This window comes from Pelophylax lessonae (assembly GCF_965119305.1).
Source record: "Pelophylax lessonae genome assembly, chromosome: 4".
Taxonomy (NCBI): Eukaryota; Metazoa; Chordata; class Amphibia; order Anura; family Ranidae; genus Pelophylax; species Pelophylax lessonae.
This window is the reverse complement of record NC_138771.1, coordinates 162,634,021-162,658,010: the sequence shown is the minus strand read 5'-3', so window position 1 is coordinate 162,658,010 and position 23,990 is coordinate 162,634,021. Positions and strand designations below refer to the sequence as shown.

At 45.4% G+C, this 23,990-nt stretch overlaps 1 protein-coding gene across 1 annotated transcript in view; it reads left to right on the top strand.

Moving 5' to 3' along the window:
* Positions 1-23,990, top strand: part of CHCHD3 (coiled-coil-helix-coiled-coil-helix domain containing 3) — a 342,480-nt gene that overhangs the window by 289,496 nt on the left and 28,994 nt on the right. Inside the window, exon 7 of the mRNA XM_082256434.1 lies at positions 19,291-19,426. Coding sequence (XP_082112560.1) covers positions 19,291-19,426 — 136 coding nt within the window. The remainder of the gene's footprint in view (positions 1-19,290; positions 19,427-23,990) is intronic.

The window sequence follows — 23,990 nt, the reverse complement described above, 5'->3', positions numbered from 1 at the left end:
TTCACATTTTTTTATATGAAATTCCCCCCAAAAAAATGTAAAAATCAAAATTTTTTTAAATTTTTGGCCAATTTGTTTTCTGCTACATATGTTTGGTAAAAAAATTCACAATAAGCGTATTTTGATTGGTTTGCGCAAAAGTTATTGCGTTTACTAACAAAGGGAAAGATTTCTGTCATTTTTGCTGTTTTTTTTTTTTTAACGCGTAATGGCGGCGATCTGCGATTTTCTTTTTTTGCGGGACTGCGACATTGCGGCGGACAGATCGGACCCTTGACTGACATTTTTGACACTTTTGGGGGTACCAGTGACATTACTGCAGTAATCAGTGCTATATATATGCACTGTTACTGTAAAAATGACACTGGCAGGGAAGGGGTTAATTTTATTGGAGAGGGAGGGGTTAATGTATGCCTGGTGCTTACTGACGTGTGGGGGGGGGGGAGGTGACTGTGTGAGCCAGGGACAGATCGGATGTCCAGCTATGCTGAACACTCCGATCTGTCACTCCCTGTCACTTGGGAGATCCGCCCGCTTGTGTTTACACAGGCGGGCGGATCTCCACACTAGATCCCCGACGATCGGGGCAGGGCAGCGGCGATCGCCGCTGCTCCTCCCCTGGCCCGACTCCCGCTGTGACTGAATACAGCGGGAGCGAGCCTCCGGCGGCGCGCGAGCGCCGCCCACAAGGGGGAGTGTCTGACGACGTAGGTCTACGTCGTCAGACGATAACGAGCCACTTTGCCGCAGTAGTACTACGGTACTCAGTGGCAAAGTGGTTAAGAGAGCTAGGGACATGTGAGTAGACTCTGAATTATTTAACTTTTTTGGAATTTTCTTAAAAAATTGTATTGTTCAGTTCAATTTTTACATTTCCTTACCTCTGCTCCTCTTTCAACTGTCAGTTCAAATTTTCTTTTCTTTATGGCAATGATCTTTGATGCCAAAGGAAAAACTGCACCACTCCAAGCTCCTAAACTGCCTCTCGGGAAGTCCACTGCTCCACAAGACAAAAGAGCTTGTCTAGCTCATAAAATATAGACCCAGTCCCTGCCATTAGGCCATGCCCCTTTGGCATGTTTTGCCCCACCCCCAGCTCAATCATAAAGGTCTTCTATGATTAAGCCCTGGGATGGGAAATACATGTCAGAGGGGCGTGATCTAAGAGCTGGGACTACAAACAGCTATACACAAACTCACCAATGGAATTTCCATCGAGTACGGTCTCTTCCATTAGATTTTTCCAATGACAAGGTCATAGATGTCATCTCATTCTTAAAGTGGGAAATCCAGGAAGACAGATACACAGTTGTAATGCTTTTTTTTTTTTCATGCTAATCAAATTTTTTTGATTTCTTAAATCTTGATATTTAAGCTCACCAACACATTTCAATCTGATTGTACAATCAGCTACAACGATGTAGTGCAAGGGTCTGGTTTTTTTTTTTTGCTTCTTGGGGCTCAACATAATGTAATTATTAAGAATGTGTTCCTTTTCCGTACTTCTAACAAAGGGTTCATGTGATATTTGGTTTACATTTGGCATCATCAATTAAAAGTATACTGTCTACTTGGTAGGGTGCATTGTCATATAGCTGTTTAGGGTAAAAGAACAGACCACTTACTGTCTACTGACTTCCTGCAATTAGTGTTCTCTCCAGGCTATTGTGTGCAGGCTGTTTCGTGTGCATGCATTACCAGAACAGTAATGTGGTGGAAAGTATGCTGTGTCATGGACGAATTTGTAAAGATTGATATTAGGATGCGATCAGTATTCATTTCAGTTGACATCCAAGCTGGAAGAGAGGTTACTTTTTATTAGCTTTTGATTTATGATGACTTATGCACATCAAGGAACATTATGTCCAGTAGCCGAGCTAAAACTTGGGTAGCTAACACTAGGTTTTATTTACATAAGAGTTTTAAAAATAACTGTTTGTATTGCCCCTAGCAATCAAAAATACTCCTCCATGTCCTTCTCATTTAAACAATTTCTTGTCTTTGAAGGTGTTTATGGCCACTATTTGGATCATCCACATTGCCGATTGAATTGTGTAATAAGACATAAACATGGTGGTGGTTAAAAAAAAAAAAAACCCATGAGTTTTAAAATTATACTAAATATGTTCTTGAATTGTAATGCAGAATATGAGCAGTGCAAGCACATACCTTTATAGTCTAATTATTGGTCATTACAGACAGCTGGGATGTAAGACACTGGTGTCCTACTAAGAATTGTCAAAATGAGAGGATCTGTGTATTTTAAGGATCCTTTAAGCCAAGGTTTTGAAAATTACAAGTCTAATTGACCATTGGTATAACAGAGATAATGGTATCCCACCAAGAATCTAAAAATAAACATTTGACCTGAAAACTGTTGCTGCCAGCACTGAATGTTTTTTTTTTTTTTTTTTTTTGTTCATGTGTGCCATTTTATAATTCTGACCTGGGTGGCTGAACAAGTAAAAGCTCTGTCATTTTTTTTTTTTTTTTTTTACTCAGGGAAGAAATGTAAAGCATTCACCTTGATCTATGTCAATTTATCAAGTTCTTTGTCTTTTCCTAGCTTTAAAATATATAATTACCTTTCACATGACAGCCTTGGAAATTATCCATGGTAACGTGATGCTAATAGTTTAAGTGATCGGTTCATCTGGCCGTTTTAGGATGAGTTCTATGTAGGGTCACGGCATAGAGACCATTAATCCTGAGTTACTTCATTTATTCCATGTTCAGACTTGTAATGGAGGAGAAATTAGAGCTTCCTGCCAACACAGCTTGTAATATTAAGACCTTGTTGGACTAGTTCCCATTTTATTTTGCCAGTCCAGAGAAAAGCTGTGTAAATATAAAAAAATACAAAAAATGAGATGCAAATGTAATCATTAAATAGGTCTTCAGGAATGGGTTAAAGATTAAGGATTAGCTTGACGTGATTGGATCCTACTCCAAACCAACATCATCAAGCCCACCAGGAAGCTTCAGCCTGTACTGAGCCAATTATCTTCAGGTGGGGCATTTCGGAGCCTACTCCAAACAAACAAACATCAAGCCCACTAGGAAGCTGCAACCTACACTGAGCCAATCAGTTAATGCAGGCGAGCACCTCACAGTGGTACATATACAAGGGGGCAAGTATGCACTTAGCTGTAGGTTGGGGAATGCCATATCTGCAGATCATTGGCCCAGTAGAGTGACCGCTTCTTAGCAGGCTTACTCACACGGGTTCAGTCTAGGCTTCAAAAAAACGCATCTGAACTCATCCCAATAAAGATGATCTTACAGAGTAACCCTATAAAGCAAAAACCCCATAACTCCTTCAGTTTATGCTAGGGAGTTAATAACCAAAAATGAATAACCGCACTAGTGAAAAAATAAATAAAGTAAAAAAGCTGCAGCTTCAAGTGGGACAACACCCAAACAAACGTATTAAACAACAAGCTGCACTAAAAAATATGAATCAATCTTAAGAATATGTGACCATATAAACAATAAAAGTGTCAAAATGAAAGTGAATATCCAAATTACATAAATTGATGAATAAGTATTCAATAAAAAATATGTCCAAAAGATGAATAGTGCACACAATAAATATTTCTATAAAGTGTCCAAAAATCAATAAGGTGACTGGTGTGTCCACCACAAGTGCTGTGATCCACCACCGACAATAAAGCTGCTTACCAAATAGTAGTAAGTATAAAGCCTATATGGCACAACTGGCGGTCAGTAGATTTCGGCGGGATGTAGATGATGGCCAAGAATAGGATATACAGTCAGGTCCATAAATATTGGGACATCAACACAATTCTAATCTTTTTGGCTCTATACACCAACACAATGGTTTTGAAATTAAACAAACAAGGCATGCTTTAACTGCAGACTTTCAGCTTTAATTTGATGGTATTTACATCCAAATCAGGTGAAAGGTGTAGGAATTACAACAGTTTGTATATGTGCCTCCCACTTTTTAAGGGACCAAAAGTAATGGGACAATTGGCTGCTCAGCTGTTTCATGTCCAGGTGTGTGTTATTCCCTCATTTTCCCATTTACAAGGAGCAGATAAAAGGTCCAGAGTTAATTTCAAGTTTGCTATTTACATTTGGAATCTGTTGCAGTCAACTCTCAATGTGAGATCCAAAGAGCTGTCACTATCAGTGAAGCAAGCCATCATTAGGCTGAAAAAACAAAACAAACCCATCAGAGAGAGAGCAAAAACATTAGGTGTGGCCAAATCAACTGTTTGGAATATCCTTAAAAAGAAAGAACGCACCGGTGAACTCAGCAACACCAAAAGACCCGGAAAACCACGGAAAACAACTGTGGTGGATGACCGAAGAATTCTTTCCCTGGTGAAGAAAACACCTTTCACAACAGTTGGCCAGATCAAGAATACTCTCTAGGAGGTAGGTGTATGTGTGTCAAAGTCAACAATCAAGAGAAGACTTCACCAGAGTGAATACAGAGGGTTCACCACAAGATGTAAACTATTGGTGAGCCTCAAAAACAGGAAGGCCAGATTAGAGTTTGCCAAACAACATCTAAAAAAGCCTTCACAGTTCTGGAACAACATTCTATGGACAGATGAGATCAAGATCAACTTGTACCAGAGAGATGGGAAGAGAAGAGTATGGAGAAGGAAAGGAACTGCCCATGATCCAAAGCATACCACCTCATCAGTGAAGCATGGTGGTGGTAGTGTCATGGTGTGGGCTTGTATGGCTGCCAATGAAACTGGTTCTCTTGTATTTATTAAAGATGTGACTGCTGACAAAAGCAGCAGGATGAATTCTGAAGTGTTTTGGGCAATATTATCTGCTCATATTCAGCCAAATGCTTCAGAACCCATTGGACAGCGCTTCACAGTGCAGATGGACACTGACCTGAAGCATACTGCGAAAGCAACCAAAGAGTTTTTTAAGGGAAATAAGTTGAATGTTATGCAATGGCCAAGTCAATCACCTGACCTGAATCCGATTGAGCATGCATTTCACTTGCTGAAGACAAAACTGAAGGGAAAATGCCCCGAGAACAAGCAGGAACTGAAGACAGTTGCAGCAGAGGCCTGACAGAGCATAACCAAGGTTGAAACCCAGCGTCTGGTGATGTCTATGCATTCCAGACTTCAGGCTGTAATTGACTGCAAAGGATTTGCAACCAAGTATTAAAAAGTGAAAGTTTGAATTATGATTGTTAATCTGTCCCATTACTTTTAGTCCCTTAAAAAGTGGGAGGCACATATACAAACTGTTGTAATTCCTACGCCGTTCACCTAATTTGGATGTAAATACCCTCAAATTAAAGCTGAAAGTCTGCAGTTAAAGGACATATTGTTTGTTTCATTTCAAATCCATTGTGGTAGTGTATAGAGCCAAAAAGATTAGAATTCTGTTGATGTCCCAATATTTATGGACCTGACTGTATCATGGAAATCCCCCAAAGGGCAGCCCGACACGATAAGCTCAATACACATCAATGGACCTGCTGCCCGTATGATACATGTTCATGGGCCAGGGAGGTGACAGACGGGCAGCAGGTCCATTGATGTGTATTGAGCTATAAAAAAAAAAAATTGCCTTTAGTTGCACTTTAAGTCTGAGTACTGGCTGCCCTCCAGTTTTGTTTTAATTAGGAGAGCCAAATCTCTCCTAATTGCATGTTGCCATCCAACTGCTTTAAAGTGATCCATATTTGGCTATTCATTACTCTCTTTTGCCAAATGCTCATGGCATACATTAATGGACCTATACTGTCAATATAGCTACAAACCCAGGAATGGCAACTGATCTGCACCAAACTGAAAGATTGTCTGTACTTAAACTTATATAGCTTAAATCTATAACACGAGGTGTGTCTAAAAAGTTCAGTGAATGGTCCAATATCTCAACGGCAACATGGGCCAGTAGCGTGCCCATGCACATAGCTATCAAAAGACACGTCTAGAAGTGCCATCTAGCGTGGAGTACACGTGACCATCAGGGTAAACCTGCTGTGAGCAGTCTAACGTAGTCCATGTAAGAGGGAGGGTAACATAAATGAAGCCACATCAAGTTCTGCTACAAATCAGGGAAAACAGTGACGGAGACACATGAAATGTTGGTGTACAGGACGGATGCACTAAGCAGAAAAAGTGAGGATGAGCCATGTTCAGGTCAGCTGTCGACCAGCAGAACCCCAGACATGATTGAGCGAGTGCGACAAATGCTGGCACGAGGTCAGCGACGGACTCTACGATTGGCAGAGGAATTGGGCATTAGCAAGGACAAAGTCCGCACCATCGTCCATAAAGATTTGGGTAAGCGGAAGATCTGTTCCTGAATTGTGCCGCACAAGCTGACAGACGTACAGAAAGCAAAACAGATGGAAATGTCTGGAGATTAAATTACCATATGTAACCCGAAGAGCGTCATGAAAGGTGCACGTTTTGTGGACAAGGTGACAATCTAAGAATGTGTTACAGCGGTTCTGCAATAGATTCCTGATGAGGCTTTGCTGACAGTTTCCAGAAGCTTTATGAACGTTGCCAAATTTGTGTTGTGAAGGATGTTGATTATTTTGAAGGCCAATAAAGGTCATTTGTTTGCATCTTCTGTTTTATTTTCTGGTACCATTCACCAAACTTTTTAGACACCTCGTATGTGATGTGCGTTGGATGTGAGCACAGTTATCCTTTCAATTCTGTTACTGATATAAATGCATGTCATTTGCAAGTAAACGTGCTGCCTTTTTGGAGTTACTTTTTCGATAACAATGTAAACCAGGTGAGCCTGATGTAAAAAAAAAATGTTTATATATATAATATATTAGTTTTTTTTTTTTTTTTTTTAAACTTGCTTCAGAGCCGGTTCACACTGAGGCGATCCGACTTCGGGGGGCGACCTGTGAAGTCACGTGCACCGCTGTGCACCGTGACTTCGGCGCGACTTGCAGGGACTTCACATAATGGAAGTCTATGCAAGTCGCTCCCAGGTTGCCCCAAAGTAGTACAGGACCCTTTTTCTAAGTCAGGGCGACTTGTGACGCTTCTATTAGAACTGGTCCTGTACTACTCAATGGACCGCGACTTGTCAGGCTGACAAGTCGCGCTAGTCTGAATGGGCTCTCAGTGTATAATTTGTAAATATGCATATTCGGGACAGCTGTATTTACTCGTTACTTATGCAGATTTGGTTTCTGGTTTGCATACGATAGTTGTGGTTTACGGACTTCCTTCTCTCAAACAAGTGAATTAACCAGGTCATTGAAATCATTGCACTCCTTACGTACAATACAGTCAGTGTGAGTTCGGGGACATGCACCTGCACCATACGGATGTCTGTTTGGGAGCAGCAACTTTGTGCATGCAGTCGCTCCATCTCAGTTGACATGAATGGGCCTGCCTGCATAAGAATGCACAGAACACTTCTGCATCCCACATGGACGAATAAAATTTTTCTCGTACAATACCAGATCGTAGGATTTTTGTTTTAATAAGTAGTGTTCATCCGAAAATACAATGCAACACATATCACTTCTGAATTTTTATTCTGTCGTACAAGAATTTCCGTAACTTTAGTAACCTCTTCATTTTGGATATGGAGACTAGCATGATCGAAATTTTTTATTTCTCTTTTGTCCTCCGACAGTCGCCGCCACCTCTAAGTCATCACAATTGGGTATTGACTTCCGCTCCGCAGGAGTAGCTAGGCATAAGACTTAGTCAAAAGAACAAAAGCATTTGCATAGACACACCTATGGGGGCTGTCCCATTGGTCAAACCCCCCTGCAGTGATCACTCCCAACTCAGTTTGTTTCTGCCTAGCGTCAGGAGTAGTTAGGCTTTCCCTGTGCTGGGGCTCCAGTCTCAGCCTTTCTAATCTTTTTTCTTTGATTTTCTTTGAAAATGTCAGTTTTTTCTTTGATATACTAGCTGTTTATTTTGTCAGCTGTAGTTTTAGTCGATTCTTCGGATGAAGATGGATTCTTGCGGATCTGGGAATCGGACTGACTGCCCTGGTTCTCCAGGGCAGAGGGTCAGAGGGACCCCCAGCCCGCCATTGAGCGTTCAGCCATGTGTTCGTCCTGGCATTATGAACGACCCATCCCTGTTTGCAGCAGGGATGCAGCCTGTGAGGTGTCTACCTCACTGGACACATCTGCGGTGCTGCAGTGTCCTGTCCTTGGCAAACGGCACTCCCTGTCAGATGAGGACAGCGGCTTTCCGTTCATAGAGGCACCCCCCCCACGCCATCTGGTACAGGTAAGTACTTCTGTGTGGGGCTTCTGTCTGGGGTGGCAGTCCTGTGTTGCTGTGTGTCCCCCATGTCTGTGCCTGTGTGGGGCTCCCTGTGGCGATCCCTCCGGGGGTCTTTTTTATACATGTGCTGCGGTGCTGTGTATTGTTGGGGGCCCCTTCCCCTGTGTCACTTCGGTGTTTTTTACTGGGGGTGCAGACGATGTGTGTGGCGGCCGCAGCGGGGTAAAACCGCGTGGTCCGCCATCTTTAATATGGGCAGGCATGTCTGGCTTCACTGTGGGCTACAGTACATGCTGTTTTGGCACCATCTGGCGCCATCTTGCGTGTGGCAGACCGATTGTTCCGAGCACGTGTTCGGCGGCCATTTTCCCGAACCTCCCATTCTTTTTTATGGGCAGCCATTTTTCCCTGGGTCATTGCAGCTTATAGTTCAGCCTCTTCTGACCTCACTTCCTTTTCCTCTGAAGCAGCGATCGATGTGGTAACACTCTGTGGGGCTCCTCAGGCTGTCTCTTCCATAACTTTCTGTTGTCATTCCTGGCTCAGTTTCTTCTCCTTTTCTTCTCCGCAGCGATTTTAAAGGGCCAGTACCTTTTATTGCACTGTTGGTTTCTAACTTGGACAATGGAATCTCAGGACAGCAAATTCCCTTCAGCTCTGGTGGGGGACCCCAGTCCTGCTGGGGCCCCTGTTATACCTGATTTGGCCGCCGTAGTGGCGTCTTTAGTGTCCTAAATGGAGGTTCTGATGGCTGAACATGCTGCTAGGAAGAGACCCAGATTATCTATCTCCTCTGATTCAGATGGTGATGTGGCTGCTGCGGCGGGCGTGCCCTTTTCAGGGTCTCGCTCATCCTTGGACCCTCTGGGGTCTGAGGGGGAGGTGAAAGTGGAGGGGGTTGATGTTTCTCCCCCGGGGTCGCCTGAAGAACGCGCGACCATGGAGTTTGGATGGACCATCAACGTGCAGAAGTCGACCTTGTCTCCTTCGGTTCGTCTTCCCTATCTGGGAATGGTTCTGGACTCTGCTCAGGCGAAGGTGTTCTTGCCGGAGGACAAGCTCCGGACCTTACAGGACGAGATCAGGTCCCTCAGGGACAGGCCGTCCTCTTCACTCAGGACCTGCATGCGGTCCCTGGGGTTGATGGTGTCAGCCTTCGAGGCGATACCCTTTGCTCAGTTTCACACACGGTCTCTTCTAGCGGAGATCCTGGCCAGGTGGGACAGACTACCTCAGTCCTTGGATCTGAGTGTCTCATTGAGTCGCCGGACCAGAACGGATCTTCTGTGGTGGCTTCAGTCCCCGGCTGTGTCAGAAGGAAAATCCTTCCGTCCGTTGCTGTGGACGTTGATTACCACGGATGCCAGCCTGTCGGGCTGGGGTGGAGTCCTGGGCAACCTGTCTGCCCAGGGCACTTGGTCGGGGGAGGAATCCTCCCTTCCGATCAACATATTGGAATTGAGAGTGATCAAACTCTGTCTCTTGGAGTGGTCGGATCGTCTTCGGGGCCATCCAGTTCGGGTACAGACGGACAATGCTACCGCGGTGGCATACATCAACCACCAAGGGGGCACCAGGAGTGCCCGGGCGGCCCGGGAGGTGACAGGCAATTCTGTCTTGGGCCGAGACTCATGTCCCGGCGATTTCAGCAGTTCACATTCCGGGTGTGGAGAATTGGCAGGCCGACTATGTGAGCCGCCAGACCCTGGACCAGGGGGAATGGTCCCTGCACCCGGAGGTCTTCCAAATGCTGTGTGCGAAGTGGGGATCCCCGGACGTGGATCTGTTCGCATCTCGGCTAAACCACAGGGTGGAAAGGTTCGTTGCAAGAACGCGCGATCCTCTGGCAGTTGCCTCGGATGCGTTGGTGGCCCCTTGGCATCAGTATCGTCTGATGTATGCCTTTCCTCCGATTCAGTTGTTGTCCAGGTTCCTTCGCAGGCTAGCCTCGGAACCGCACCTGGTGATTCTGGTAGCGCCGGACTAGCCACGCTGGTCCTGGTACGCCGACGTTGTTCACCTGGCAGTGGCGCCTCCTTGGCGGCTGCCAATGCGGGAAGATCTACTGTCTCAGGGACCGATCTTCCATCCTGCTTTACAGTCGCTGGCTTTAACGGCCTGCCTTCATTCAAGGTGTGCAACATTTGGCTCCTCCCAGGAGGGAGCCTTTACCTCCATGGGACTTGAACTTGGTTCTGTCCGTCTTACAGCGTGCTTCCTTTGAAAACATCCGGGAGATATCGTTGCGTCTGCTGTCTAAGAAGGTTGCCTTTTTAGTGGCGATCACTTCGGCTCGCAGAGTATCGGAACTGCCTGTGTTGTCTTGCCGCTCTCCTTACTTGATCATTCACAAGGATAAGGTGGTCTTGCGACCACATTCATCTTTTCTTCCTAAGGTGGTCTCTGAGTTCCACCTTAATGAGGACATTGTCCTGCCTTCGCTTTGTACGAAGCCTAAGCATCCTAAGGAGGTTGCTTTGCACTCCTTGGATGTTGTCAGGGCGATCAGGGTTTACCTGTCATCTACTGAGTCCTTTCGGAAGACGGATTCCCTTTTTGTCCTTCCTGAGGCACCTCGGAAGGGCATGGCTGCATCTGCAGCGACCATTGCCAAATGGATCAGACAGACCATTGAACAGGCCTATGCTTTGAAGGAACGGGTTCCACCCTGCCCTGTGAAGGCGCACTCTACCAGATCTTTGAGTGCGTCCTGGGCTTACTGGCATCGAGCCTCGTGGCCCAGGTGTGCAAGGCTGCGACTTGGTCGTCGGTGCACACCTTTTCAAAATTCTATAAGGTGGATGTTCTGGCATCAGCTGATGCTTCCTTTGGCCGCAAAGTTCTCAGTGCGGCAGTGCCATGAGGGACCCTCGTTTTGTTGTGGGTCCCTGACTGTTGGGGTTGTTTTATCCCCTGGGTTATTTGCTTTCCTTGGCTGTTGCTCCTGTTTAGCCTTTTTTCTGTTGCCCAGAAGGTTCTCTTACTGTGCGTGTAAGGTTCCTTTCTCTGATGTGGGCACTGCGTTGCCTTTTCTACGGTTGCGTCTCCCACCCCTCATGTCTACACTGCTTTGGGACATCCCAATAGTGATGACTTAGAGGTGGCGGCGACTGTCGGAGGACGTCAGAGAAAACTGAATTTTTGTAGAATTTTACCTGTAAAATTCCTTTCTCTGAGTCCTCCGACAGGTGCCGCCCCCGCCCCTGTTTTGGGGTTTTTTCTTGTACACTTACTGCTATGCTGCCAAACTGAGTTGGGATAGATCACTGCAGGGGGGTATTGACCAGTGGGACAGCCCCCATGTGTGTGTTTCAAATGCTTTTTTTCTTTTGACTAAGTCTTATACCTAGCTACTCCTGCGGAGCGGAAGTCAATACCCAATAGTGATGACTTAGAGGTGGCGGCGACTGTCGGAGGACTCAGAGAAAGAGATTTTACAGGTAAGATTTTACAAAAATTCATTTTTTTTTTTTTTTTTTTTGCATTTGTCCGATAATCCCAGGCTTAGGACTCTATCAGCCTTTTTTTTTTTTTTTAACTATTTCCATCCAGATACAGGCAATGATACAAAAATGATGTATGTGGTCTATGCAAGTTGACTCAGTAAATTCTTTTCTCAGAATATCATATTACATTGAGCTGCACTTCTTTTTATTAGATAATGATACATTTTTGCCATATTTAGCTGACTTGTAAAGTGAATGTGTATGTTAGTGGTGGCGGGGAATTTGTATATTATGGAAATCAATATTACCAGCTAAGCAGCATTTACTAGCAAAGCTTGCAGTACCTTTGTGCGTGCATTGTGTGGTATCCTGCCACATGTTTTATAGCTGTATGATGTCTGACAGTAATCTCATTTAAGGTTTTCCCAAAAGTGAAAACTGTGCATTAAGCAGCATAACAAATACCTCAAATCAATAGTAAGCCAGCACTTTCCCTTGTATGCTAATCCAAGAAAATTCTTAGGCTCTGCTGGAGTCGCTGGAGCCATTTCTGTTGATGCTCATCAATATCACATTGGAGTGCCTAAAGAGATTGGAAATGGATATGGGAGCGTATGAAAATACAATGAGTGCTAGTCATAAGCAGACAGGATGTCAAGGGACTGAAATGGGTATTGACTGTGGAATGAGAAAGCTCATTTGATTTATTACATGTCAGGAACGTTGATGTGTGGGTCTCCGCTAATGTCACCTCTGGCATTCTGTAAAATAATGTTGTTCAACTATTTGCATTACATGCCATCTAGAACTTAAGTTTCGAAAGGATAATTTTTTTTTTTTTTTTTTGGAAAAGATGGAGAAAGGGAGCATTTAATGTGAGACTGGCAAATTTTATTTGCTGCTTTCTTCAGAAAGCAAGTTTTACTTTTGATAGGTGTAATTCTAATGAATTCCTCCAGGTCAAAATTCTTCAGTTCTTTCTGCAAAACAATCCTTGCAATTTGAAATAAAAAAAAAGATTGTTCCTAAATTTGTGGCCCAGGACAAGGGAATAAGGGTAATCTCTCCAACAGGGAGAGATTACAACATTTGTCTCTAACACAGTGTAGAAGAGGTTTAAGTTCTGTCTGTGTCCCCCTAGGGATGGTTCGCTATACATCCTGTGTATTCATCAGGACTGAAAGTGATTGGAAAGTAGGACACAACAATAAAAAATTGATGATATAGCATTCTATCATTGTTCTAGATTCTAGCGGTAGTTTTCTGCATTGCACTTATTTACTGGTATCTGTATTTGGTTTAAATTGGTATTAAAGCTTGATTTTTTTTTTTTCTTTTTTTAACAACAAACATGTTATACTTACCTGCTCTGTGCAATAGTTTTGCACAGAGCAGCCTGGATCTTTCTCTTCTGGGACTCCTGGCTCCTCACCCAGCCGAGTGCCCCCATAGGAAGCTGCTTCCTACCGGTGCACTCGTGCATGCTCTATCTTGAGCTAGGCTGTTTGCTTCTATTCAGGCACACAGCCTGGCTCAGGCCCAGTCTCTGCTGACAGGTTTTGACTGACAGGAGCAGGATCCAATTGCTTCCATTGCTCTGAGCCAAGCTTGTCACTGCCGGGAGAGGGGAGAAGAGCTGCTGCAGACAGGCATAGTGCTGGACAGAGATCGGGTTCAGATAAGTATTTAGGGGGGGGGGAGCCACTTTCCTTCATTGACAGGCACAGCTTCATATTTTATTTGATCAATGGGTTATGCTGCTCTAGGAGTAGGACACTAGGCCGAAAAGGGTTAACAAAGCTTGACTTCGCCTATAGGGCAGTCCCAGGGAGTATACTCCCACTTCCTGCTATAGGATCCCAGTTTTTTTTCTGCCTAGTTAGGAGTAAGAACCAAGCTCTTTGCTGGGATCTCTGGTCGTGGCATTTTTTTTTTCCTTTTTTTAAACTGAACATTTTTCCTTTTGTTGTTTTTTTTTTTTCTTCTACAATCAAGTCTGTTCCTGTGAGAACTACAATCAACTGCAGGACTAGGTGATGAACTGGATATCCTAGATCCTTACGGTCTGGCCAGCGAACGCGTGCAGACCACAGCTCTAGGCTAGGTCGGCCACGACATAGTTCCACTGGACGGGGGCTGGCCTGCGAGTGAAACACCTCGCCAGGACTCACTTGACCTGGTCGCGGCCTGAGTCACAGCGTTCCTCTGGCCCGCAGCACCCCCTGTTTAAGATGGAGAGGTGATCTGCCCAGAGTGGTGCCCACCCGGTTCCAAAGATGTGATGAGTAGTGTCCCCCTCTTCCTCTGGAAAATTTGGGGCAGACGGGGTCCCTCCCAGGGTTTGGTAGGCCCCCCATATAGGTCCTTCGTACCCAGACGCAACCCCCCCCCCCCCTCCCCACTAGCAGGTTACACCTTCTCTAGCACCCTCCACCCCCCCCCCTTCTCTCTTCTAGAAATGAGACTTATTTTATTGAAAATTTCTCTGTGGTGTCGGTGAGCTTGTGGCTGGAGAGGGGGAGGGAGCGCCCTGACGGCGGCTCCTCTTGCTTTTTGTGGATTTTGTGCCCTGGAGGGTGGGTCCCAGTATAGGCTCCCCTTGTTGCTGTCAGTTTATTAGGGGTCCCTGTGGGGCCAGGAATAGCACACCTCACCGCATGGCGCCGCCATTTTGCCAGTGACTGCATGCAGCGGATCGGCGGCCATGTTTTTTGTGGCTCCTATACTGTATATTGGTGGCCATGTTTTTGTGGCCTGAAGGAGTGGTGCTCAGTGGGGTGCCTCTATTGACAGCTTGACCGTTTCCTCTTCCTCTAGATCAGCATGCTGAAGGCTATTTGCTCTTTTCTCTCGCTCTCTCCCCTTTTGAGTCATTTGGTGGTGAGTCTGGGGGCAGTATATCTCCCTGTTTTCTCCTTTTTACAGAGCTGCTGGGACCTGTAGTGCCACTGGAGACAGCGGTGGGGTTTTTTTCACAGCATGCTTTATATTTCCACATTATTTTTTCTGACGGTCCCCAGGGTGTCATGGAGCACCTTGATCAGGTGTCACCACCTGACCCGCTCTCAGCTGTGGAACCCTCTGGTTCTTAGTCTGCCATGACGGCGGCCTGCAGTCATTGGTGTCAGAAGTGGACATGGTTCTCCAAAAGAGACGCCCTCCGCTTTCACCGGCCTCTACTGCTTCCTCAGATTCAGAGGCTGATTTTGCCTCATGGGGTCGGCGTCCACGCACTGCGAGTGCTCTGACAGTGAGGATGATTCCTCTTCCACTACATCTGCACAAGAAAAGGCATTTGTGGAGGCACTGATTGTATGAGTGAGGGAAACTTTAAAAATGGAGGACACAGCTGATGCTGCGCCGGTGCAATTTGGCACTCGCAAACCATCCAAGGTGACTAAGGTGTTCCCCTTGCCTGCCTATTTCAACTACATAGTCGCTACTCAGTGGGGGTCCCCGAAAACGCATGGTTGGGATACCTAAGCGTTTCGCTAGGAGTTATCCTTTTGAGGAGTCCATCTTAAAGAAACAGTGCCACCAGGGGTGGTTTCTAGGTTAACTAAAGTCATGTTACTACCAGTGGAGGATGCACCGTCCTTTAAAGACCCTGTAGACAGGCTGAATCTCTGGTCCGCCATAACCTTGGTCTCCCAGACCTTGACGGAATGGGCAAAGCTTTTACGCCAGGATTTGAAAGGGGGTCAGTATCCTCATGAACTGGTGGAGCTTGCAGATCAGTTGATACAGAGGTTGCAGTTTATTTGTGACGCCTCCCTGGATGTGGCCTCTTGAGCCTGCAGGGTGTTGGCGACAGCGGTGACTCTGTGCCACATGATCTGGTTGAAATGCTGGTCTGCGGACCATGCCTCAAAAAATGTGCTGATCTCCCATTTATGGGGGACTGCTTGTTCAAGGCTTCCATGAAAGCGATCATAAAAGGTCTCACAGGAGTCGAGCACCCTGCTTCCTCAGACTACAAAAAAAACAGAGAGTCTCGCCGCAAACGTGGTCCTGTCTTCTCGGCCCACAAGGGGCCCTTTCCTAAATCCTCCCGTTTCTTCTCGAGAGGTTCCAACAGACCCTGGGCTGGTAAATCTAAAGCAGGCTCCGCTGGCCTCACGTACAAGTCCTCTGTCTGAAGGGCCCCCCTCACCCGTACTTTGGGTTGGGGGACGTCTGCTACTTCCCGGGCCCGTGGTCCTCTTTCATTCAAGTCAAATGGGTCCACAAGTTGGTCCGGTTGCAAGATCGAGTTTGAGTCCTTGCCCCCGCACTGTTCTTCCCTTCCAACCTGTGCTTGTCCCGGGATCGGCTTCAGGGCCTTCTTGGGCGGTTCAGGATCTACTGTCACAAGGAGTCCTTGTACCAGTTCGAGAGTCGGAACGTTTTCAGGGGTTTTATTCAAACCTATTCACGGGTTCAAAAATTATGAATGGAGTCTATTTGCACGGTAGTGGCTTCCCTTCATCAAGGGGGTTTTCTGGTATCCATCAATAGCAAGGACGTTTACCTTCATATTCCGATATATGTCGGGCATCACAGTTTTCTTCTCTTTGCTGTATGCGAGGAGCACTATCAATTTGTGGCGTTAACTTTTGGTCTTGCATCAGCTCCTTGGGTTTTCACAAAAGTGTTGGCCCCGGTGTTGGCCTTACTCAGGCAGCGGAGGATCTCGGTTTTGGGATACCTGGATGTTCTTCTGAGAGCAGAGTCTTGGCCTGTTCTGAAGTAAGATCTGGACACCACAGTGCAAACTGCAGGAGTTTGGCTGGACTCTGAATTTTCAGAAGTCAGCCTTGACAATGTCTAACAAGCTGAACTACCCAGGTTTGACATTGGATTCATCCTCAGCCCAGTTGTTTCTTCCAGAAACAAAACTGTTGAAACTTCAGCCATCAGTTCGGCTCCTGTTATCCAATCGCCGGTCGTCTCTCAGGACTTGCATGCAGGTGCTGGGCCTGATGGTCTCCACCTTTTTGGGGCAGTTCCATTTGCTCAGTTCCATACCAGACCTCTGCTAAAGAGATTCTAGTCAACTGGGACAAGAATCCACGGTCCCTGGACAATCTGATCCTGTTGAGCCGGGGTACAAGGGGATCCCTATTATGGTGGCTTAGTTCCCTGGCGGTTCAGCAGGGAAAGTCTTTTCTTCCCCTTTACTGGACGGTGGTTTTCATGGACGCCAGCCTGTGCGGGTGAGAAGGTGTCTTGGGCACGGAATAAGGCCAGGGGTTCTGGTCTCTGCCGATCAACATCCTGGAAATTTGGACGATCAGGTTTTGCCTGTTCTAGTGGATGGATCGTCTACAGGGGTGTCCGGTAAGGATTCCATCGGACAATGCCACTGCTGTGGCATATGTCAATCATCAAGGGGGCACCAAAAGTGCCCCAGCAGCCAAAGAAGTGGCCGGCATTCTAAGGTGGGCATAACGCTTTGTTCCAGTCCTCTCTGCTGTGCACATTCCAGGGGTGGAAAATTGGCAGGCAGACTACCCCAGTCGACAGGCACTGAGTCCAGGTGAATGGTCCCTTCACTTGGAAGTGTTTCAACAACTGTGTCTCCAGTGGGTGACCCCTGATGTGGACTTAATAGCCTCCCAAATTCCGAGGTTTGTGGCAAGGTCTCAAGACCCTCTGGCAGATGTTCTGGTGGCCCCTTGGTGCCAGTATTGTCTAATTTATGCCTTTACTCCACTACAGCTTTTGCTGAGACTTCTGTGCAGAATCGAGGCAGAAGGGATTCCAGTAATTCTGGTGGCCCCAGACTGGGCTCTTTGGGCTTGGTACGTGGGCCTGGTAAGATTGGTAGATGATGCTCAGAGAAGATCTTTTGTCTCAAGGGCCGATCTTCCATCCTGTTTTACGGTCGCTTTAATGGCCTGGCTATTGAAAGCCAGGTATTAAAGGATAGGGGGTTGTCGGATTTGGTGATTTCTACTATGATAAAAGCTAGGAAATCTACTTCTCGTAAGATTTACCATCGGGTTTGGAAGGCGTACAATACTGTGTGAGGTTCCCCCCCCCCCCCGTTTCTTTTCGGTATCACGTCTGCTGGTGTTTCTACAAAGAGGTGTATATCAGCATTTGGCCCTGGGCACTATTAAGGGCCAGACTTCAGCCTTGGCAATTTTCTTCCAAAGGCCGTTTGCCACAAATTATTTGGTTCACACCTTCGTGCAGGGAGTTCGCCACTTGAATCCTCCGGTCCAGTCCCTGGTGCCCCCTTGGGATCTCAATCTGGTACTGTCGGTTCTTCAAAAACCACCCTTTGAAAATATTTGTGAAATTCCCCTGCTTACCTTGTCACAGAAAGTGTCTTTCTTGGTAGCTATTACTTCTGCATGCAGAGTCTCTGAGCTGGGTGCGTTGTCCTGTCGGTCGCCTTACCTGGTAGTTCACAGGGACAAAGTGGTTCTACGTCTCTGCCAGTCGTTCCCGGGTTCCACGTAAATTAAGACATTGTGTTGCCTTCGTTTTCTCCTAAGTCAAAACATCAAAAAGAAATTGCCTTGCATTCTTTGGATGTGGCCTGGGCCATCAGGGTGTACTTGACGGCGACTGAGTCAATTCGCAAATTAGAATCCTTGTTTGTCCTTATGGATGGACCCTGTAAGGGGCAGGCTGCATCTGCTGCGACCATTTCCAGATGGATCAGGCAGACGGTGGTACAGGCCTATTCAATTAAGGGTCAGGTTCCTCCTTTCCCTGTTAAGGCGCATTCTACGAGGGCCCTTAGTGCCTCCTGGGCCTTCCATCATCAGGCGTCAGTGGTCCAGGTTTGCAAAGCGGCCACCTGATCATCTTTACACACATTCACCAAGTTTTACAAGGTAGATAGTTTCGCATCTGCAGATGCTGCGTTTGGCCGCAAAGTTTTGCAGGCCACTGTGGCAGCAACTTCTGCCTCCTGAGGGTGTTTTTTTCTTGTAGATGAGCTCCACTTCCTGGTTGAGCTCCTGGTTTACCTGGTTGGCTAAGTTTAGCCCTTTTTGGGAAATATGTTTATTGCTGTGTTTTATCCCACCCCTCATGCTGACACTGCTTTGAGACGTACCATCGGTCAAAGAAGATATGGAGCTGTGTCCGCCAATGAACGAAAGAGAAAACTGGATTTTTGTCTTACTGTAAAATCCTTTTCCCTGATGCTCATTGACGGACACAGCACCCACCCATCTGTGGAGTTGGGTTATGTATTCCTCTGACACTGCTTGTTACAATGCAAGGAAGCCGGAATAGCAGGAAGTGGGAGTATACCCCCAGGGACTGCCCTATAGGCGTAGTCAAGCTTTTTTTTAACCCCTTTCCGCCTAGTGTCCTACTCGGAAGGAGGGCAGCATAACCCATCAAAGAAGATATATATGAAGCTGTGTCCATCAATGAACATTAGAGAAAAGGATTTTACGATAAGATAAAAATCCAGTTTTTACCTTCATGCAGGGAATGCATTAAGTTAAAAAACCTTTTACCTTTAGATCCACTTTAAATTCTACAATGAGCACAAAATGTTGCTGTTTTTTTTCACTGAACATTTTACTCAAATGTTTATCAATTGTATTTACAAAGTTAAGTTAAGGTGTTTTTAATGTGGTCTTTCTTTTTGTTTTGTCTAGGAGATATGAATCCCATCCAGTATGTGCTGACCTGCAGGCTCAAATTCTCCAGTGCTATCATCAGAATCCCCAGCAGACGCTGAGCTGCTCTGTATTGGCTAGCCAGTACATGCAGTGTGTCAACAATGCCAAACAGGTGCGTTTCATTTGAAGCGTTTTATGTTTATGTGCATGCTTTATTTAGTGAGTTAACATAATTATACCTTTTAACCCTTTCACTGAAAGGCCCTGTGGTTCACTTTTAAACTCAGCTGGCCGGACCATTTTTGCAATTTTTCCATAGTTTTATTTTTCCCTTACAGCAATCAGAGTTCGTAAAAGACCCCCCCAAACCATTTATTTTCTAAAAGCACTTGACCTGTAGATTGAGAAGAAGGTGCTGCTGATTTTAAGTGCCGGTTCACATATGTGCGGCTGCGGAGATCGCATGTAATTCGGAGCGCACTTCTCCTTCATTATATGCGATCTCCTGTGCGGATGCGAATTACACTTTGTATGGCTGAAATTCGCACTGCACCCGCACCAAAGACGCACAGGAGGCATTTTTTCAGCCGCATCAGGATCGGATCGCACAGTGGTTCACACTTGTGCGATCCGATCCTGTGCGAACTGTCAGATCGCACTGCGATATGCGATCAAACTGGGGATGTCGTTAACATTTAATTGACAGCCCCTGCGTATCGCATATGGCAGTGTGAACTGCCTCTTGTGCGGATGCGATGCGGGAACAGGCTGCGAATTCGCAGCCTTCCTGCATCGCACAAGTGTGAACCGGCACTAAAGGCCCTGCAAGTATTTATCAAAACACTATTTTTGCTAAAAATACACCTAAATCATTATTAATAGATACAAATATAGCAAATTTTACAAAATTCCTACTTAATTCCTACAAATATAAAAGCTTAACTTGTGTTGTTAATAAATAACAGATATTTGTAAATGTTAAATTCTGCCTTTTGCGAAATGGTGAAAATCGAATGTAAACAAAAATTTCTCTAAAATTCGGGAGATTTTCATTTTTCACTTACAGCTTGCAGAGTTTGTAAAAAAAAAAAAAAACCCAAACCATATATTTTCTAAAAACCACATGGCCAGTAGAATAAAAAGAAGGTGCTACTACTAAGTTTTAAGGTCTTGCAATCTTTGCGCAAATGTTTATCAAAGCATCATTTCCGCTAAAAATACACTAAAATCATTATTAGCAGTTACAAACATAGCAAATTTTACAAAATTCCTGCTAAATTTCTACTAAATGTAAAAGCTTAACCTATGGTAACAAATGGTAAATTTAAAATTCTGCCTCTTTGTAAAATGGGGAAAATTGAACTACGCAAATTGTAAATAACCAAATTTCTCTAAAAATATGGAAGTTTTAATTTTTTACTTGAAGCTTTTAGAGCTTGTAAAAGACTCTCCAAACAGTACATTTTCTGAAAGCACATGACCAGTAGAATAAAAAGAAGGTGCTACTGATTTTTCTTTAGGCCCCACAATATTTGCGCAAATTTGTCAAATCGCGATTTTCACAAAAAAAAATATGAAACCCCTTATTTCCACACATAAACATAATATAACTTACATAATTCTTGCTAAATCCCTACTAAGGCCTCCTTCAATGAAGTGTGTTAAAGTTTATGCCCATGGAAGGTGGTGTTTATCTACACAGGGATACACAGATATTCTGTGCATCCCTGTGCAGGCAGGCCTGTTAGGGACTGCAGCTACAAGGACAGATCTGTAATCCATGCGTGTGTAGGTGCATGGCTCCAAACGCAGACCCTGTGAGTTTAGGGGGCATGCACCCACACGGATGTCAAGTTGGAAACAGTGGCTGTGTCCATGCAGCCACTGCATCCCAATTGACATGAATAGGACTGCTTGCAAAGGAATGCATCGAACACCTGTGCATTCTCATGCAGCCACTGTGTCCCAATCAATGTCAATGGGACTGTCTGCATGGGGATGCACAGAGCACCTGTGCATCCCCCTGCAGCTAAACATGGCTTGCAGTAGTATGCGCCACGTGAACGTGACCCTAAACTTTGTTTATACTTGCTGGGGGTTGCTTGATGGGGTGTTTTGTCCAGAGTCGTGTCTGTTGGTTGGAATGTGCTCTAGACTGCACACGAATTTTCCCGCACGACAGAATTCTACTTCAGAAGTGATGTCATGTGTTGGATTGCTTTCTATGTGTTCTTTCATCTCTGAGCATGCCTAGTCTTGCTCATAAGATTTTTCCCCATCAAAATCTGTACTAATGAGATGAAAATCGGACGTGTTTTGATGGTCAACAAAAATTTTATAGCCTACAAACCAGGATTTTTTCGGCCGAAAAGTCGGAGTCGGTTGTCGGAAGCACCATACTAACAAGCCGAAAATCGGCAGATCGGTCGTCGGACGAAATTTCCCGGCCGAATTTCTACTCGTGTGTACGGGGCTTTACACAGCCTACCAACCACATCCCTTAAGCTGCAATAGACAGCAGACGGGTGTTTACATGCTGGAGCCGTGATGCTTTGTGCCCCGTGGCAAAGTTGACCAGTTGTAGCAATGCCGCCCGCTGAACGCTACACATTCAAATCAATTTAGATGCGAGGCAAGTGCAAGAAGTGCTCTGCAACTGAATGCAATGCATGGGGTTACGGCACATTGGTTGGCAAGAATTGAGTTAAACCAGGTGGCGATGAGGTGTCACATCGCTTCCTTAACATCTGTCAGTAGCCACAGACCTCAGAGGAAAGGGAAATTTAGACACGTCTAAATCTACCCTTACTATATTTCAATCTTTGAACAGGTACAATAATATTTTTAATTTATTTTCCTTTTTATTTTTTATTTTTTTTGGGGGGTGGGTCTTAGGAGAGACAATAGACCTCGTTTTTGAAACAGAGTTCAGTCCCTTTCTCTGCAGAAGCAGTTGCAATGCATATGAATGAGTATAGGTCTGCATAGAGGCTCCTATTCATTCATAAACTGAGACATACTAAACACTGTTTACTATGTCACAGTGATGACTGAACATAGGATCAGTACCTTTTTGGAGGAATACCGGTAGCTCTGATCTGCTATTTTGTTCAGGATGAAGTGACCGTGACCTTATAGCAGGAGGAATGTCCAGTCCGTACACTGTACGGACCTGGTAGCAAAAGGGTTAAAGTCCCAGTTCACCTTAGAGAAAAAATTATAAATCTAGAAAAAAATTGTTATTTGTTACCCAAGGAGCCTGCAAAGCTTTACACCTGACATCAGTAGATAGCAGACAAGTCCAACAGCTTTCTGTCCGTACCTCTGTATGGACTGACAGTTTGAAAGCTGTAAAGCTTTTGCATGAGCTCCGAGGGCACTTAAGAGTGTCCTCGCAGTTCATTGAGGACTACATGCTGTCTGCACAGCAGCAGACGGGACATGTAATCCTTTCATTCACAGATTGCTGTCAATGAATGACGAGTGAGCAAAGTCCCAGACAGCCACACTGATTTTCAAATGTGACAGCGGGTGCAGGGAGAGGATCTTTGCTGGGGTGTGTTACATGTTACACCATAAATATGGGTGTATCGTGTAATATGCTTCAAAAAAAGAACTTAGCCTTTAAAAGTTTTACCCATTACATCGTGTGTGTGTGTGTAGTGTGTGTGAATGTGTGTTATACTGCTCAAAAAAAATTAAAGGAACACTTTGAAAACACATCAAATCTCAATGGGGAAAAATATCATGCTGGATATTGATACTGATATGGACTGGGTAATATATTAGGAATGAAAGGATGCCACATCGTTTGATGGAAACGAAAATTATCAACCTACCGAGGGCTGAATTCAAAGACATCCCGAAAATCAAAGTGGAAAAAAGATGCAGCAGGCCAGTCCATTTTGCTGAAATGTTATTATTTTCTGACTGTTTTTCACTAGTTTTGCATACGACCATAGAGTCAGTGTCACTAGGCGATAAATGGATCCTATAGAGGTTGCACAGGCAGTCCAAATCCTCCAGGATGGCACATCAATCCGTGCCATTGCCAGAAGGTTTGCTGTGTCAAACACTGTGTCAGCACAATCTCAATAGCATGGAGGAGATTCCAGGAGACAGGCAGTTACTCTAGGAGAGCTTGACAGGGCCGTAGAAGGTCCTTAACCCATCAGCAGGGCTGGTATCTGCTCCTTTGTGCAGCGTAATGTTTTCCACAGCTTCTCCAGACCCTTTCACATCTGTCACATGTGCTCATGGTGAACCTGCTCTCATCTGTGAAAAGCACAGGGCGCCAGTGGCAGACCTGCCAATTTTGGTGTTCAATGGCAAATGCCAATCGACCTCCATGGTGCCAAGCAGTGAGCACAGGGCCCACTAGAGGATGTTGGGCCCTCAGGCAACCCTCATGAAGTCTGTTTCTGATTGTTTGGTCAGAGACATTTAGACCAGTGGCCTGTTGGAAGTCATTTTGTGGGGCTCTGGCAGTGCTCATCCTGGTCCTCCTTGCACAAAGGGCAAACACCGGTCCTACTGATGGGTTAAAGACCTTCTATGGCCCTGTACAGCTCTCCTAGAGTAACAGCCTGTCTCCTGGAATCTCCTCCATGCTCTTGAGACTGTGCTGGGAGACACAGCAAACTGCCTGGCAGTATTGATGTGCCATGCTGGAGGATTTTGACTGCCTGTGCAACCTCTATAGGGTCCATTTATCGCCTCAGTACTGACACTGACCC